General features: G+C 38.3%; 1 protein-coding gene across 1 annotated transcript in view; it reads left to right on the forward strand.

Moving 5' to 3' along the window:
• Positions 1–18,802, forward strand: part of LOC107710365 (gamma-aminobutyric acid type B receptor subunit 2-like) — a 200,417-nt gene that overhangs the window by 46,980 nt on the left and 134,635 nt on the right. Inside the window, exon 2 of the mRNA XM_016515120.1 lies at positions 8,067–8,204. Within this exon, the coding sequence (XP_016370606.1) occupies positions 8,067–8,204 (138 nt within the window). The remainder of the gene's footprint in view (positions 1–8,066; positions 8,205–18,802) is intronic.

Below are 18,802 nucleotides of genomic sequence, written 5' to 3' on the forward strand. Positions count from 1 at the left end.
GTAATCCACTGCGTCTTCAGCGGCTCAGATGTCGGGAGTAAATGACGACTGCTATGTTCATTATTACATACAACAACAGAACAGCTCAATCGCTTAGGAGTCATTCTTGTCTACACCTGCTCCAGCGTCGAAACAATAGCGGACTGATGACCGCTCACTCAGGGAGGGTCTAAGGTAAGACACCAGTCCAGTCTGTGCTGAAACGCTACTGTCAATCAAACTATCGTGGGAGGGGCCTGTTTTTGTGACATCACACAGACAGGCATCTGAGATCGGCTCGATTTGAGAAAGGGGTAAAGATTTTAGTAGATAAAAAAAAAACACTGGGTGGATTTTTATCATTATAGGGTGGTTGTGTACACACACTGCCAACACACTTTTCAGTTCAAACAACTTGTAAAAGTGCATGCAGCATCCGATGACCCCTTTAATAGTAAGGTAGTTCTTAAGTTTAGACAATATGCTAATATGTATGCTAATAAGCAACTAGGTAATAGTGAGAGTTGGTCCCTAAACTAAAGTGTTACCTAAAAACTAATAAAAAATAACAAAGCACATGCCAAAAATAACAAGACTAAAACTTGAAATAGAATTTAAATGAAAACATAAAAATGCTAATTCAAAATATTAATAAATACTAATAGTATATAAACAATACTAAAATAACTCTAATCAGTGTTATTTTATACAGTGTATTTGACTGCTGAAATCTGCTAAATTATTTTGTTTTTGTGATGATCAACATTACAAGTATGCCATTATATTATGCTTTTCAAACCCAGAATATTCCTTACATACATCAGTGACTAAAACCCAGTGCTGTTATGTTGTTAAAAATGTTTTAATTACATTTTTTAAGTTTAATGTTTTTTAACAAGTTCAGTGATGAGATATATTCATTAAAATAGTTTGCAATGATGTTGTGGTGGTGGGTTATTGTCGTCATGTCTCTCAGTCTGGCACCAGCTCTGTGAAATCCAAAATTAAACCCTCAAACGTCACTTCTGAATATTGATTAATAGCATCATGATTGTAGCAGACAATCCAAGCTACATTTATCAATGCCAGCCTTGCTTTCTCCTTCATTTAGCGTTCAAAGTGAGGAGTGCGTTCCCATGACAACATGGCCAAAGCCTGCTCTGCAGATCATGGATAATAATGATTATAATAATGATTATAAGGCATAAGGCAAATGTGCCTTGATTTTAGTGCAGAATGTGTTTCAGTCACATGAACACCACAATTTTGTGGTCAATTAACTCAAATTTCATTCAGCGTGAAAGTTCAGGAATGGTATTTGTAGCTAGAGCTTCATTACTGACTGAATGATCATGGGTATGGTTGAAGACAACCGTCTTGGTCAGTAGGTTGAAATGAAACTTAATTGACTGTTGATGATGATGTGTCTAGTTAAATGTTGTCACAGTGATTAATTTTCACAGTAGTCCTTAATTTGTCGAGGCGCTTGTCTGTCCGTCACTTATTACAGCATATTTCACTTCTGAAAACTTTAATTTCTACACCTGCTGTTATCTTGGGATTTAACAAGCATTTTGTTGGAGAACAGACAATTTCGTTAAACAAGAAGAAAAGCCTGTTTTGCACTCAGTGTTTTCGTGGTTACTGATGACCAGAATTAAGTGAATATGGAAGAAATATGCAGATGAGTTCTTTTAAAAGCCTGCTGTTTTATTCAGCATTATGAACAGCATCACTTCAATCGACTCACCCTGCAGTGCCTCATCTCATATTCCTGCTCTTCATACGCCACAGTCTATTTTCAACACTTCTATTTCTGACACTGAAGCTCACTGGCTAGTGAGCACTACCAAGTATAATGGAGTGTCAGAAATAGAGATGTACTGCTTGTGTAAGAACGTCTGTTGTATCATCATTGGTTGTGAGCCAAAAATAGCCTTCACATAAATGCTCAAAGGCATACTGGAAACAGAAGCGTCTTGCTCATTCAACCTGAGGGGTCACGTGACACCTCTGATTTTTGAACAGCAGATTTTGAACACAACTTGGTCTTTGATGATTAAGTTGCACAATTATTTTAGGTAAAAAAGTGTTTGCTAAAGTCCCTAAATTTGGCAAGTCTAATGTTGCTTTTTTTTTTCAACTAAAAATTCAGTTATTTTATGTCACTCCAAATCTTTAAACATTTTTCCCCCCTTTGGAACAACTAAGTAGTTATCATCATATCAAAGCTGCTCATTTCCAGCTGTCAGATGATATTTTGCTTGGTTTATTAAAATTAATGTATGTGTATCTATATTTATATTTATTTATATAAGCACAAACATAGATATATTTAAATGTATGTTCATGTTTATAATACTATTAATAATAGTGTATATATATATATATGCCTATATCCTATTTTTTTATTAGATCATTTGATATATTTAAATGTATGTTCATGTTTATTATAGTAATAGTAATATTAATAATAATTATATATATAATATATCTGTCACGTGTATGTTCCTGTTTGCCCTTATTTGGTTCTTCCTGTGTCCTGTCCTCATTTGTTATTATTTGAGTCCAGGTGTTCCCCGTTTAGTTCGTATTGTTCCCAGGTGTGTCCCATTAGTTTCTGAGCATTTAAACTAGGGCTGTGCGATGTGGACAAAAAAATCGCGATTTCTTTGATCAATTTTGTGATTTCGATTTTAATCACGATTTTGTGATTTTGATATTTCCAAAAGAAAACCAATTATAGCTTTATCACAAAGCTGTAACATGTCTCTAGAACAGACATAATGCAAAATAATCACTAAGTAAAGGTGTAACAAAATGTCTCTAGAATAGACATATGGCAGGAAAAAAAAATAATAAATCCCGTGTCCAGGGATTTTTTTTTGCCATGCATTGGTCATAGAGCTCTTTGTGGCGTTGCCTCAGATGTTGAACTAGATTTGTTGCACCAAGTTCACACGTACTCCGTCTGCAGCAGTGGTGGACGAAGTACACAAATCAAGTACTATAAAATATTACTCCAGTAAAAGTAAAAGTACTCCTTTTTCAATTTTACTCGAGTGAAAGTACAAAAGTACTCGATTTTTTATGTACTTAAGTAAAAAAGTACTGATAGATAGATTTATTTTGCAATTTTATATAGGCTACTTAATTTACATTTATATTAGCACGTATTTTTTATAATCCTACTGTTTTTATAATCCCAATATTACCTCAACTTAGCACCAGCAAGCTTGTTAGCTAGACATTTAGAATCAGCTAACAATATTTACTTATTTTCAGTATGGTTATGAATAAACATTCATATCTGTCTACTCGGCTAGTTAATCCAAACAATATAAAAATTTATACTGTTGATAAACAATTGCAGAAGCAGCACGGACTCATTTTGCTTTCGCACAGGACGCGTTTGCAGTCCGCTCCTGATCCGCGGCTGTTTACCACAAACACAACATTTATTTGTGATTTCAAATCCAAACGTTGTTTCTGAAAATGCTTTTTCAGCATTGTGATTCTCATTTATCACAGTACAGTAATACAATCTTTCATAGACATATTCATGTTTAAACTCGATAAATATAACTTTGTTTAACTACCACCCACGAGTGCCATCTATTATTGCCTTGTTTATCTAAAAGTGCACTTTTCCTTGTTTTAAATCTAGCCAAAAAGCCATGTGTTGACTGGGAAACAGTAGACTTTAATTATATGCATTTATGGTGTAATTACTACATTTCCGTGTCAATCCATGTTAATTTTTACTGCGAATAATGCGCTGCCACTTTAATTCAGTGCGTACAGCACAGCAGAAATAGATTCCATGCGGTAACGATCGCAGCATGACTGCTGCAGACGCACCGCTCCTGGAGCACACTGCCGGACCGCAATCGCGTGCAGTGTGAACGCTCTGATCCGTTAAAATGGTCGCGGAAAAAATACGCACCACAGATGGAGTGTGTGAACCTGGCGTTACGTTTGTATGCCCGCCCGGTCTGTTCTGTTCTCATGCTCCATTTAGGCGCGCTGCATTCTGATTGGTTCGGATAGCATACTGCGGGAGGTCGGGGGCGCGGAAAATCATGCTATAAAGTGATTTAGAAATTGCGCACGCTCAAATCGCTGTCTGCTGTTAAATGTCTTCTGTGAGTTCCTGTGTTTTCCCCGTTGCTGATTCCATTAAATTCCATGTTGAAATATTCTCCTACGTCTCCTTGTTCCCTCCTCCCCGAGTGACCGTGACAGAACAGCAGACCTTAACTGAAAGTGAGCGGCGCCTCTTCTCCCCGTGTTTATTTTCCGGTTTTTCAAAGTGTTTTTGTTTTCCGTTTGTTTTTCCCCCGAGATTATGGAGGAACGAGCAATGTTCATCGCCGTGGCTCAGGCGAGCCCCGACCCTGTTCGAGGGGGAAACCCTTGTGACGCTGTTCCGGATCGGGATTACTTACCATCGCCCCGCGGAGCTCCCAGACACCACCAACCTCGACTGGAAGGAGGCAGTCATCCGGTGTCTGGAGAGCCTCCGATCAGTCAAGCCCGTCGGCCGCGGCTTTCTCCAGCCTGCCGGCCGTTCCGAAGTCTAGCGTGCCGGCCACGCCGAAGTCCAGCCCGCCGGCCGTTCCAAAGTCTAGTTCCGAAGATCCTGTGGCAAGCCCGCCGGCCGATCTTGTGGCAAGCCCGCCGGCCGTTTCTGTGGCAAGCCCGCTGGCCATTCCCAAGTCAAGCCCGTAGGTCGTGGCTCACTCATGCCCAGAGCTCGCTCCAGTGTCGGCTCCAGCCCCAGAGCTCGCTCCAGTGTCGGCTCCAGCCCCAGAGCTCGCTCCAGTGTCGGCTCCAGCCCCAGAGCTCGCTCCAGTGTCGGCTCCAGCCCCAGAGCTCGCTCGAGTACCCGCTCCTCGAAAGCGCCTTGCTGTGCCTGCTCCTCCAAAGCTCCCTCCAGTGCCAGCACCTCGTAAGCGATTCCCAGATCCCCCGTTTAGCCCAGGAAGTGCTCCTGATCCCCAGTTAAGCCGAGGGAGGACTCCTGATCCCCAGTTTAGCCAAGGGAGGGCTCCTGATTCCTCGTTTAGCCCAGGAAGGGCTCCTGATCCCCAGTTAAGCCCAGGGAAGGCTCCTGATCTCCAGTCAAGCCCAGGGAAGGCTCCTGATCCCCAGTTAAGCCAAGGAAGGGCTCCTTATCCCCAGTTAAGCCCAGGGAGGGCTCCTGATTCCTCGTTTAGCCCAGGGAGGGCTCCTGTTCCCAAGTATAGCCCACGGAGGGCTCCAGTTCCCGAGTATAGCCCGCGGAGGGCTCCTGTCCCCGTGCTTAGCCCAAGGAGGGCTCCAGTCTCTGAATCTCTTCCAGAGCGCCCTCAAGTGCCCGCTCCTCCAGAGCGCCCTCCAGAATTCCTAGTTTTCCCGAAGAAAATTTTTTTGGGGGGGCATATACCCATCCGTAGGCAATTCATTGCCGATTTTGAACGCGATTTTGTGTAACTTGTCAGTGAACTACGGCTCTGTGTAGTAAATGCCGCTCCATCTGAAAGCACGTGCTGGAGATTTACTACTAATCACCAGAAGCCGCTTTACTGACAAGATGCACGTGAAAATCGCATTCGATTTTTTTGCACAGCCCTAGGCTTAGGTAGACGATATTATTGGATATTGTGATATTTTTAAAGGCGATTATCGCTAAGATATTTTTGACATATCGCCCAGCCCTAGTGCTATGATACAGTCTAAATCCTGACTGGAAATCCTCACAGAAACCAATTTTTTCTAAGAAAAAACAAAGTTGTGAGGAGAATGCTTTTTCTAGTATATTTGAAAGAAAAGGGAGTTTTAAGATCGGTCTGTAATTAACTAATTCTCCAGGATTAAGTTGTGTTTTTTAAATTAGAGGCTTAATAACAGCCAGTTTGAAGGTTATTGGGACATATCCTAATGACAAAGTTGAATTAATGATATTCAGAAGAAGATCTATAACTTCTGGAAGCACCTCTTTTAGTAGCTTAGATGGTATACGATCTTACATACATGTTGTTGGTTTAGATGATTTAACAAGTTTTTACTTGTATTACTTGTTTTACTAAGTATTACAGTTCTTCCTGTCCTATAGCAGAGAATGAGTGGAATTTTTCCTCAGGGAATCTATAGTGCACTGTCTGATGCAATACTGTAGCTGACGGCCGCATGGTTATAATTTTTATCTTAAATAGTATCGATCTTGGAAGTAAAGAAGTTCATAAAGTCATTACTGCTGTGCTGTTGGGAAATGTCTGCGCCTGCTGATGCTTTATTTTTTTGTTAATTTAGTCACTGTATTGAAAAAAAATCCTTGGGGTTGTGTTTGTTTTCTTCTAAAAGAGACGAAAAGTAAGCAGATATAGCAGTTTTTAATGCTTTTCTGTATGTAGAAGTACTTTCCCTCCATACAATACGAAATACCTCTAGTTTTGTTTTCTTCCAGCTGCGCTCCATTTTCCGGGCTGTTCTCTTTAGGGCTCAAGTGTGCTCGTTATACCATAGTATCGGACTGTTTTCCTTAATCTTCTTAAGTGTAAAGAAGTGACTGTGTCTAAAGTGCTAGAAAAGTCAATAGTTTCTGTTACACCATCAAGAGCATCATGAGTTTTTCTGAGCTACAAGATATGTTGAGGAATTGACACAAATTGGGAAGGTTATTTACAAAGTAGTCTTTTGTTGTAGAAGTGATGTTCTACTATATTTGTAACAAGGAGTTACCGAACAATGAACAGGACTCACTTAGCTAGTCACATCCAAAGCAGTATCTAAGGCCCTCGCATTCTTACTATCCTCAATTAAAGTTTGGATGAGTGTCTCTAGTTCTGAAATCTTCTCTTCTTTTTATGTTTCCCTTCATTTATCACATGTGAATCCCTCGCCGCTGACAGAGAAGGCTACACTATACATGTGGCATACAGTGCACGTGAGAATAACAGAAGAAGCCATTACTTACCGTGATTGTTGAATAATTCCGACTTACCACTGTTGTTTGATGAACACGTGAAAAGCGGAGTGAGAGAGATGACAAAGAAACGGTATGACAAGCTAACAGGCTAACGGAATGCTAATGCGCTGCACTAGCAGTTTAGATTAAAAAGCGAACAATGTCAAATTAGCTTGATTGATAATATCAGAAAAATTGTGAGAATTAAGTTATATTTTAGCAGTTTAAACAACATAGAGTGATAGTAAGAGAGAGATTCCAAAACAGAGCTACACAGAGCTTCAATCGCAAACCACTCAGCAGCACGGCAGACAGGAACTACACACACACACACACATATATACTTTATTTATTGATTGATTGATTGACTGGGGTCTCCTAATAAATCCCCACACTCAAAAAAAATTTTGCCCCTAACCAAAATGTTTTAGTTTTCATTTATTTATTTATTTAATAATAACAATAAACTTCTATTGCTGTATTAAATCTCAAAACTAAATGTGTTCTTTGGTTAAAACAAGACAAGAAGACACTTAAGCAAGTGAGGGCAAAAGGCAAGAGGAAATTCTTGACCAGGTCACTGTGTGCAATGTTGAGACATTTCTGGTTATGGCCAGGATTGAGTCAGGTCAAGCTGACTACTGTTAATTGACCTCCGGAAGTGTTTACCAGGGACTGAAATATCATTACCAGCATCAGAAAATCAAAGATAAAACAGTTAGAGGCTCACATCATAATCAATAGCCCTGCTACATCTTTTCTTTCCTTCAGCACTTCTACAGAGCCAAGAGCGTTGCCATAGTGATATGAAATGGGTGCATATTGCCGCAGCAGTCGGGCTCTCCTGTACATCAGACATGTTTTCACATTCAGAAATTTGAGGTCTATTTTTTTTTCCCATTTACACTCTTCAATTACAGCATAATATGAAAGAAACATGCATTGGATTTTTGGTTGTGCTGTATGTTTGTACATGAGGAATATAAATCAAGAAAAAGCTCTCAAGGTTGAAACCCACTTTCTAAGTGAATGAATTGAAAGCAAGTATACCTGCTGATGTCATTATGATTGATATTACCATTCTATGTATATTTATGGACTTTTCTGACTTACTTTACCTCCCTTTTTCTCTCCTCAGTGTGACAACGCAAAGGGATTGCGGGCCTTCTTTGATGCAATCTGCTACGGTCCGAAACATTTGATGATCTTTGGAGGAGTGTGTCCGTCAGTGACTTCGATCATCGCTGAATCGTTGGAGGGGTGGAACCTCGTGCAGGTTTGTGCCATAGCCAATATCTGCTTCACAAAACCTGCAATGTGATTATTCATTTGCATAATCATTAACAATTCTCTTTTTCCCTCAAAATGCAATGTTTACATGAGAGGGTTCACATACTTGAAGAATTCATGCCACATATTTGCGCTAATTACATCCTCTGTGACGTAAATAAATACTAATATCTTAAATCAAAAGGTTGGCAAAGCTGGGCTAGAAATGTAATCCCAATGCTGATAAAAACTGGAAAAATTAGTCAAATTTCCAAAGACCTCTGTTTTAAGCAGACCCAAGGGGGTGTTTAGTGTGTTAACACTGTGATTTTAACAGGAAGTCAGTGTTCGGTTATTCTATGCCTATCCCCCCCCCCCCCCCGCCCCCCCCCCCCCCCTCTATCCATTGATATCTCTAATCTCTGTATTAGTGCATCACCGAGTAGTACACTCAGGTTGCCATCGGCACACATGGCTCGAGGAAGTAATGTAGTTAAAATCTCTCTGATGTGAGGCAATGGCGGAAAAAAAAAAAAAAAAGGAATTCCCCTGAGGGATCTCCTCCAGGCTCCTACGCTTTTACTTTTGTGTTGGCAGATGTGTGGTCAGTCTCTAAGCCAGCTAACATTTCACCAAGAGAACTTGGCAATTTTCCAAAACTGTTCCGCCAAAGTGGCTGGTTTCCATGAGAGGAATAGAAATTTGTGTATGTCGTTCCAAGTCGAAAATATGGACAAAAAGCCAAAAAAGCTGATAAAGGGTTTAATATGTGATTTTAAAACGAGGATATCCATTGTTTTTTCATTATTGTTGTTTTCCCCCAAGATCCACATAATGTTAGAAATTAGAATGAAGTATTTTGCTCTAAACAGTAATAATATATCTTTTTATGACCATTTTTCACCTTCACTTAGAATTAGAATTTGGATTTTTGCTGATCCATGCTAACCAGCCAACAACCCTTGGTGTTTCTGAGTAAGTTTTTTTAGTACAGCTTAAATTTCTCCAGGGGGGAATTTTTGGGTTCTTACATTATTTTTCATAGTATCATGAATTCATTTAGATCAGAGAAAGTTTGATTACTCATGACATGATCCCTTTAATTTTTCTGTGGATCAATTAGTGTAATACAATTTTAAAATGCAACACATTAAAATAGCACATTGAACAAAATTTGAAGACATCAACACACTCTCAGAAAAAAAAGGTACAAAAGCTGTCACTGGGGTGGAACCTTTCCAAAGTTACACCGATATACCTTATTTACTCCTAAAAGATGCATATTATTACCTTAAAGATACATATTAGTACCTCAAGTGTACATATTAGTACCTTAATAGTACGTAAGAGATACTTAGTAAGATACTTATTAGTTAAGATACTTAGTATCTTTTGAAAGGGTACCGCCCCAGTGACAGCTTTTGTACCTTTTTTTCTGAGAGTGCACTGTCAGAAAAAAATTTGCAAAATTTGGATACAACAGCTTGTTACTGGTTAAAGGTTCATAGTAATGCCTTACATGGGTACAGTACAGTACGGTACGATTCAGGACGGTACACCCTGATCCTGTAACAGATCGGCCAGGCTCCGCCACCACCCAATCACAACGTTCCCTCTCACCTGAGTTCTGAGCACCTGCACCTGTCACCAATCAAGCACCTCATTACCAGCCTGCATAAAAGCACACACCTCAGACACCCTCACTGTCCGGTCTCGTTTACACGTAGAGGACTCAATGACTTTGCTACTCCAGCTTGCGTTTCCACTGCCAACAGTACCCTTACTTGAAAGGCGTGGCGTAGGGCTGAGCGATATAGCTAAAACATTTATCAATGATAAATGTTTCATATCGTTCTGTATCGATAATTATTGACATTTTTTATAAAAAAATTTAAAACAGAACAATATAAAATTTGTTTTTTAATTTAACCACTGTATTTTTAATTTGCCCAATTTATTAATACAAACAACATTTTTTTTTTTAATAGTCAAACACAAAATAAAATTGTAACATATCTCCTTTCTTATGTTTTATATGCAGATTAAATAAGTCTTAAGGAGACTTTTGGTTTGTCTCCCGAGGCCACAGGAGGGCGCAATAAGCAAAATAATGCAGCGCATTAAATTGTCAATGCAAATAACTGTCTCTAAATTAACTCATATAAATCAAATATAATTTTGTAAACTGCATAAACAATTATGAACAAAACAGCATGATGTATTTATGCATTGCTTAGCCTAATACAAAGAGCCAAATCGCTGATCACAAAAATTGCATTAAAAAACATATGAGACGCAGTGAAATGAAATAAACCTTCACAAATTCGCGTCGCGTTTTCTAAAAGTTTAAATGACGCTCCCTGACGCACAAATAACATTCGATTGCATAATTTTTGCAAACGTTTATTTTAAATTCGACTAATATTATTTTTTTTATTCACAATCTCTTCATCACAGGCAGTCATTACAGCATGTGTTCGTGTTCATGTGTGCTGTCTGCTGTCTGCGTCACTCATAACACGTGCCTATATCGAACATTTTATATATCGTTATCGATGAAGGTGTACCGTCGATAAATATCGGTACCGTTTTATTGCCCAGGCCTAGCGTGGCGTATGCCGGAAAGTAGCAATCGACGTCATACTAGCGTGAAAAAGAAATCGCGACATTATCTGTGTGTATGAGTGTGAAAATATACAATTATAAAATACACTGTTATTTTTTTTGTGTTTGCGCACTCTGATGTGAACAAGCCCAACACGCACGAGCAGCATGGCGGAACGCTTTCTATCCCCTTGTGTTGTCATTCCCATTGTAGTACGCGCAAGTGACGATTCTCTGTCAACCAGTCAACGTTCTGCAGTGAGTCTAGCTCCACCCTTTAGGTACTGGACTACTGTGCTAGTTACCCCAAAGGAAGGGTCCCAAAAAAGTGGTACGGTACGGTTCGCTATTTTGGTACCATTCACAGCTTCTGAAAAAAATTGCATACCGTACTGTACTAAACTGTACCGTACTGCTCGGTGGAAACGAGCCATAAGGTACTAACATGCACATTTTAGGTGTAGATAAGGTACAAAGTTGTGCCTTTGAAGTACTGCCCAAGTGACAAGTTGTTGTACCCCTAAAGGTACACTTTTTCACTTATGACAGTGAATGAGTCGGGGAAATATCATAAATGGAAAAGAAATCTTGCCATTTCTCTAATTAATATATTTGTGGACTTGGACTGGACTTGCCTTCCTGAGGATAAGCTTACAGAAGTCCTAATTTGTGGACTAATCTCCCATTAACACCAGATGAGTAGATCTCTAATTAGCCAGGGTGATGGGAAGCGAACACATCCACAATGGGATTAGCAGTGACATGCCTCAGAAAGGCTTTTAAACCTGTGACAAAATAATAAAACAAACAAAGGGAGGGGGCGGGGCCCATGTACGAGTTAGTGAAAAATAGGCCAAAAGATGAAAACGGGATGTGAGTTCCTCGTTGTGCAGGAAATGGGGGATGAGATCAGTCCAGCAGGTCCGGGGCCAGTTGCACCAGTTGTACCAGTTGTGTGTAAGTTACAGCTCAGCATATTTTTGACATTACAACTTCCACACTACTAAATAGTTTTGCATTGCACCATTAAACTTAGTTGAAATGTAACTCGAAATATTTAAAACTATTTAACTATTTAAAAATATTCGAAATATTAAACGAAATATTTATGGAAACATCCGACCAGGTTGGAATAAAAAAGCAGGTTGACTGAATCCCATCAATAAGCTCTTGTTTACCTGACAGAATTCAATCCCTTAAACATATATGATAATTTTGACATTTACATTTTAATACAGTGAACTAACATAACTAAATGTAATTTCTCATGTTTTTTGCATCATATAATGTTTCTGAATGTTGTTTACATATAAAAATAGCTATTATGTTATTCATGATTTAGTAGTATCATACTTCAATGGAAACATAGTTTTACCATTTGTGAAGTGAGGCAAAATAAGTTCGAATCAAGGATGAATGGAAATTTACGGCATTTCAGCATAACTTTTGCCTAAACTTTGAAGGCTGCTATTGGATCATTGAGAGTACACATCATATAATGTGACTATGCATTACGAAGAACTTTCAACCTACTAGCTACCTTCTGCCTTAAGAACAAATGGTGCCACTGCCACCGAATAAAGTGCAGAGTTAGTTACAAAATAGCTAGTAGTTACTAAGCCTCAAGTGTGGACTTTATTTTCAAATTTAAAAGGATAGTTCACCCAAAATTAAAAATTCTGTCATCATTTACTCATCCTCATGTTGTTCCAAACCTGTATGAGTTTCTTTTTTCTGTTGAACACAAAATAATATATTTTGAAGAATGTTGGTAACCAAACAGTTCCTGGTAGCCATTGACTTCTGTAGTATTTTTCCATACTATGGAAGTCAGTGGCTACCAGCAACTGTTTGTTGCTGATGCCTGAATTTTCATTTTAGGGTCCATTTTTGGTTTCAGTTTATCCCTTAAGAACTTATGAATGGCTGCTGCAACCCTACCTAGGGGTCTAGGATCACTTCATGCATTCATTGCTGGAATCTCTTTCATGATGAAAAATCACAGTTTGAGACGCAGTGATGAGGCAGTAAGCACCAGGTGCACCTCATTACGCTCATCTAGCAGCGTTTCCATTTCCGCGCTCCTCCTCTTGGCCACGCTATTATGAGGCTGGATGGAGAACAGCAGAGGAGGGCCAGAGCACTGACGTCTGGAGATTCCTCAGTCACACCTGCTGATCCGTTTCATAAGAGCGGACGAAATGAACATTGAGGCAACACATTCTCCAACTTCATCAAAACCACACGTCAACACTAAGATTCTGTACCCTTATTTTTAATTTAAGGCATATGTTTAATGAGAATGGGAGATGGTGTTGAAATGGCGGCTGCTTGATGGATTGTGTAATTACATTTAATGAAAGCATCAGACGGTTCTGAGAGCCAAAGACAAGAGCGGTTGTGTTTTCACCGATGAAATTATATACACGTGTTGGAACCTCCAGAGATGTGCCAACATGCAAACAGCCCTAGAGTAAACTTTTGACCTCAAGAGCCATTGAAATCTGTTAGGATGTCAGTTTCCACAGGCATTCTGCTCCTGTGTACTGTGTAATTAAATAGTGCTGAGCTTCTTTTGTGCTTCTCAAATCATCACTTGGCATTCAGTGGCTCTGAATGGCTCCTTTGTTATGAAGTGGCTTACATCAGTGCTTGCAATGTGCAGAGATATTAACATGACTGGAGTGCTTTGAATCAAATTGAATGTCACCCAGACTGTGAGAGAATGATTATTTTGAGCTGAGACATTCCTTTCTCCCTAAGCGCTTGGATGATATCGTGCCCTCGTGCGATATGCATCTTTCATATAGCAGGGAAAACGATAAACACAGGAGAATGCCTTTTTTGTTATGTGACTAATAGGGAGACCTTATTGCAGGCCGGACTCGCAGGTGCTGTTTGTGAAGATATTATAATGTTGAAATGGCCCCCATTGTAGCTCTGATAAAGGTACCAATGCTCACAAAATCGTAATAAATGTGATTAGATGAGATTAAGCATAATGCATCTATTGATATTCAATGCCAAGATGCAATTAGACATTTAGTTGCTCAAGTAACTACAAACCTCCCTTGATAGAGAAATGAGAATACCTGTAAAAAAGAACAATCACAAATGAGATCTTAACTTCTCAGATGCTTTGTCTCAAATGGAGGCTTCTGCTGGAGTTTCAAAAGACATAGCAACACTAAAATGGTTTTTATCCACATATTTTTATGCAAGTTTGGGAATATGTGCTCTAGGGCTGTCAAATAAAAATTAGAATTTCGAATATTCGTCGAATTTAAAATAAAAATCCACATTCGACTGGAAAAACAGTGCATTCAAATTTTAAGTGTGCATCAGGCAGCCTTATCAGACGATTTAAGTGTCGTTGCATTTTAATGTTTTTGTTAGCCTATCCAGTTGAACCCTCTAGATGCGGCACTGCTGCGTTGTTCATTCAAAATATTTCGGAAAAAGAGAACACTGATGCAGAGAAGATCTTGTTTACGTCAAAACTGAAACCAAGCCATTCACACAGAATGCATATTTTGCGCATTTTCTAGAGGGACATCTATCACCGTTGCAGTCTCATCTCACACAAGAGAGATGAGACATGTTTAGAAAACCATGTAAAATTAATGTAAGTTCAACATGTCTTGTTGAGACTTTATGGCAGGTTTTTTCCCATCCCACTGCATCTCATGTTTTTTAAATGAAAAAAGTACTCTGTGTGATTGGCTTTTGCCCTTTGTATTAAACAATGCATACATGCACGATGCTGTTTTTTTTAAATATATAATTGTTTAAGCAACTTAATTTTATTAAGTTTATAAACATCATTTTAAACATTTTGCACTTTTTCCACAGATAGTCATGTTATTTTATTGCTTTGAATAAACGTGCATTAGTAATATTTTGCACAATGCGCCCTCTTGTGGCCTCAGGAGACAAGCCAAAAGACCCTAACTGAAATTATGCCTTTTAAATTTGAATATAATTCAAATATTGATCATATTTAAGTACAAAATTCGAATTTAGTTTTTCAGCCATTTTGACAGCCCTAATGTGCTCTAAACAATTCCGTAAAAATAGTGCACAATGTACTGTATTAATTTGAAGGAATTTTCCGTATTTATTTTTTACCTGTATTTTGAATTTTACACTGTATTGCGTTGTGTTTTAGAGTTAATGGAAATGTCAGTAAAATTAATGGATAATGTCCTGGTAATGAGCTGCTAGTACTTTTTCTGTTATTTTACAGAATTAGTTATTTTACAGAATTAGTTCTTACAGTGCATGGTGCAAAAATGCTGTTAATTGCGTAAAAAATTTTAACACATGATTTTTTCCCCCTTAACTAATTAATTAGATTAACACGTTAAATCAACAGCCCAATTTAAAGTTAATATATTTTAAATGTACTAATTTGCAACTTCATATTTACAAATGTGTAATTATAAATCTATTTAAATATAAGACATATATGACAAAGTTTATTTTAGTTTAGCATAAATGCTTGTTAGTACATTCAGCAGAACACTATAAATTTCAATAGAACTAATATAAAGATGTACTTAAATCCTACTTAAATGGGTCAAAATCACTCTTAGGTTCATCTAATTGCATTTAATACAAATGTAAAATATAGTTCAGTTTGCTTGTATGTAACATGCAATTAAGAGTCTGAAAACGCTTGCACTTAAGTATATTTAACGTATATTATTTCTGTAATAAGTACTCAAATGTATGCTAAACTGTACTTTTTCACAAGGGAATTTCAGCATTTCTCATCAAACTTAGATCGATACTAGGGATGTAACGGTTCACTCAACTCACGATTCGATTCGATTCACGATTTTGCTTTCACGATTCGATTCGATTCACAATTTTTTTTTTTAACAAAATGAGATTTAAGACAAATTATAAATATTTGAGAAACATCAAAAGGCAAACGAAACGGAAAGCATAACGAAACAGCGCTTAGAGAGTATATATACTCAGCTACAGCAAAAATGACGTGCATATTGAGGAAACGATGGATGGTTTTCAAGTGACAGTCAAGTAAAAGACCGCTTCTTAAGACATACATTCATATAAACTCCTACCCCTAACTGAATCGCGATTTGTTTAGCATCTCAACCGATTTGAATAGTCACATATTTGAATCGATTTTCAACCGGCTCGCGGTTAATCGTTACATCCCTAATCGATACTCTTACTGTATGTAAACAAATGCCTTTTTGTGACTATTTTTTAATTATTCTAAGGTATAAACATCCAAGACATTTGAGTTGATACTCTACTGAGAGCTGAGAAAATAGAAAGCTTCTCTAAGGATTATAGTAAAACCACACAACTCTGTTTTGCTGCATTTTGCTTTTCAAGGTGTCAAAATTGCTTGAGGTACTTCTCATTTTTCACTGTAGTTTAAATTGGGGCAGCCATTTTGTTGGAGTATGTTTCTCAGGAAATGTTTTGGTAAAGACAACATAGAGTAAGGTACTGCTTTCAAAAATGTCATTATTTAGAGCTGATGGAGTTGTGGTTAGCATATGTGCTTTTACATACTTCACTGTGGTGCTAATTTGTAAATTTGAATCTTTCTTGTGATTCCTGTCTCTTCCCCTCAAAATTTACTGTGTTCTCTCTCCTATAAAATAATAATAAAGCTATAAGTGAGGTAAACTAATGGAGCTAAAGTCTGTCAGTAGCACTTGATTTACTAGGCTGATATTCGTCTTAATAGTCTGTGCCATCACTGTGAGCGTCATAGCCTCAAAATTAGGCCAGGAGAAGTATAAATAGCGTTTCTATGATTTAGAGATGTTTACATGGGTGTTTCCTCTTGCGCTTGCATTATTCTTGGTATTATTGAGATCCAAGCAGTATGTCTTTGAGCCTGTCAGCCTCTCATCTGCTCCCAGCCGAGCATGTGCCAGAACCAGAATGCTGTCGACGTGCTTCAGCAGACGCCGTCTTCCTCTTTGACGTCAACGACAGGAGTGAGAAGAACAGCCAACTCCCAAAGCTGTTTACATATGGCCGCTTCCCAGACTGACAGAGAGAGGTTAGCACACACAGTTAATGTAGGGCCTGCAACTAGGGATTGGCGGATGTTATATTGAGAGGATTGATCCTCACCTTTGAAAATCAATCATTTAAAGTAGTGTTTTTTAATTTATGCAGCATGACAATGAATGTGTATCATGAATGTTGAAGTGAAAAGAGATTAAATGTGTTAGCAGCATAGCTAACTTGAATGATTTCTCTTTCCACTTATGTGAACACAAGCAGAAATGCTAAAAGACTCAAGCAGTCACAAACAGACAAAAAAAACAGAAACAAACAACTCACCCGACTCACAGCACTCATTCAAATACAGAGAGTGATGCTTTCTGGAAGACATAACAGAGAGAAGAAACTAATTTGGAGTTATTTCCCACTAAATAACATGCAGCTAAAGGTGACATTTACTGTAGAGATGCACTGATTGACCGGCCAGTGATCAAAATCGACCGATTTTTCGCATGACCGGCCCGGATCGGTGACCGGCCGGTCAGTCTCACGTCTTGCCGATTCCGAGCCGATCCTTTTATTTCCAGCAGCGCCGGCAATGACGTCACAGCCACGCGCACACTCACAGTCGCGTGTAAACATGTCGTTTTGCGTGAGAATGATTGATTGAATGATTCTAATTTTAATTGCATTCACTGTAAACGGCGACTGATAATGTATTTATGTCGTGCCAGATGAGGCTTGCACAGCCTGAGTGAGTGTGTGAGAGAGACAGCACACACAAAGTAACTCACAGAAATTTATAGATGCATACTGCGGTAGAAAAAAATATGTAACATTAAACGGCCATGATGTTTCCCCGAATATATCAACACGATTGCAATGTAACACAGATTTTTATACAATAGTATTTCAATAAACAATTAGTTAAAATTAAGTGACTTAGATTTTAGACAAAATATTGACTGTTTTTGCTCAATTTCGCTGACGAAAATAGTTCAGTTTAAAGCCACAGCAGGACTGTTGTGTGTCTCCGAGCAACACACAGCGGTGTTTCGTTACTGAATGAATCCACGTTTTTGAACGAATCGAGTGAGTCAATGATTCAGTGGCCCCCGGTGCACTCAGTATCCGAATTCACTACTCGTTTTCATTCACTCCTGAACTGAATTAGTGACCTGATGTAGGGAATAGTGAATGACGGTATAGGGGGCGATTTCGGACACAGCCCACGTTTTTGAACAAATCGAGTGAGTCTTCTTCTTCTTCTTCTTGTACGATTTAATGGCGGTTGACAAGCCAACTTATGGTGTATTACCGCCACCAACTGGACTGGAGTGTGAAGCATTAACGGGAAAGCAAACAAAAAAAACCTTTAAATAAATAAAACAACACAACCGGTAGTATTAATATGAAATTTAAATTCTACTTTCTAATCCTGTTATCTTCAGATAACTAAGAATTTCTCTCATAATACTTGTCTGTCCTGAGGCACAACTTAAAAGATTTGATATAGTGAAATTATTTACTCCTATGTTTCTCAGTTTCTTAAACTCTCTTTCTTTGGTATATACTGCACAATGTAGAAGTACATGCTCAATAGTCTCTGCTTCACTACATGTAGTACATAATCCTGACTTATGTTTCCCTATTGTGAATAATGAATGATTTAAACCAGAATGTCCTATTCGAAGTCGAGTAATTATTATGTCTTCTTTTCTATTGTTAAAGCATATTCTTCCTTTGCCAACTTGTTTTTGGATAAATCGAGTGAGTCAATGATTCAGTGGCCCATTCATAAGGACAGTCACTTGACTCGTTTCTGAATGAATCAGCTGTTTGAATGAATCAGTTGAATGAATGAATAAATGATTCAATCATTAAAACAGACATTTGCCGCCACCTACTGGTGGTTTAGTCATATTTAAAAGTATCATTGCATTTTTTCAACATTTATTTGTGTTTAAAAAAATATGTAAAACAATCTTATAAAATTATTTA

The sequence above is a fragment of the Sinocyclocheilus rhinocerous genome, unplaced genomic scaffold (genome assembly GCF_001515625.1).
Source record: "Sinocyclocheilus rhinocerous isolate Xijiao unplaced genomic scaffold, SAMN03320098_v1.1 scaffold492, whole genome shotgun sequence".
Classification (NCBI taxonomy): domain Eukaryota; kingdom Metazoa; phylum Chordata; class Actinopteri; order Cypriniformes; family Cyprinidae; genus Sinocyclocheilus; species Sinocyclocheilus rhinocerous.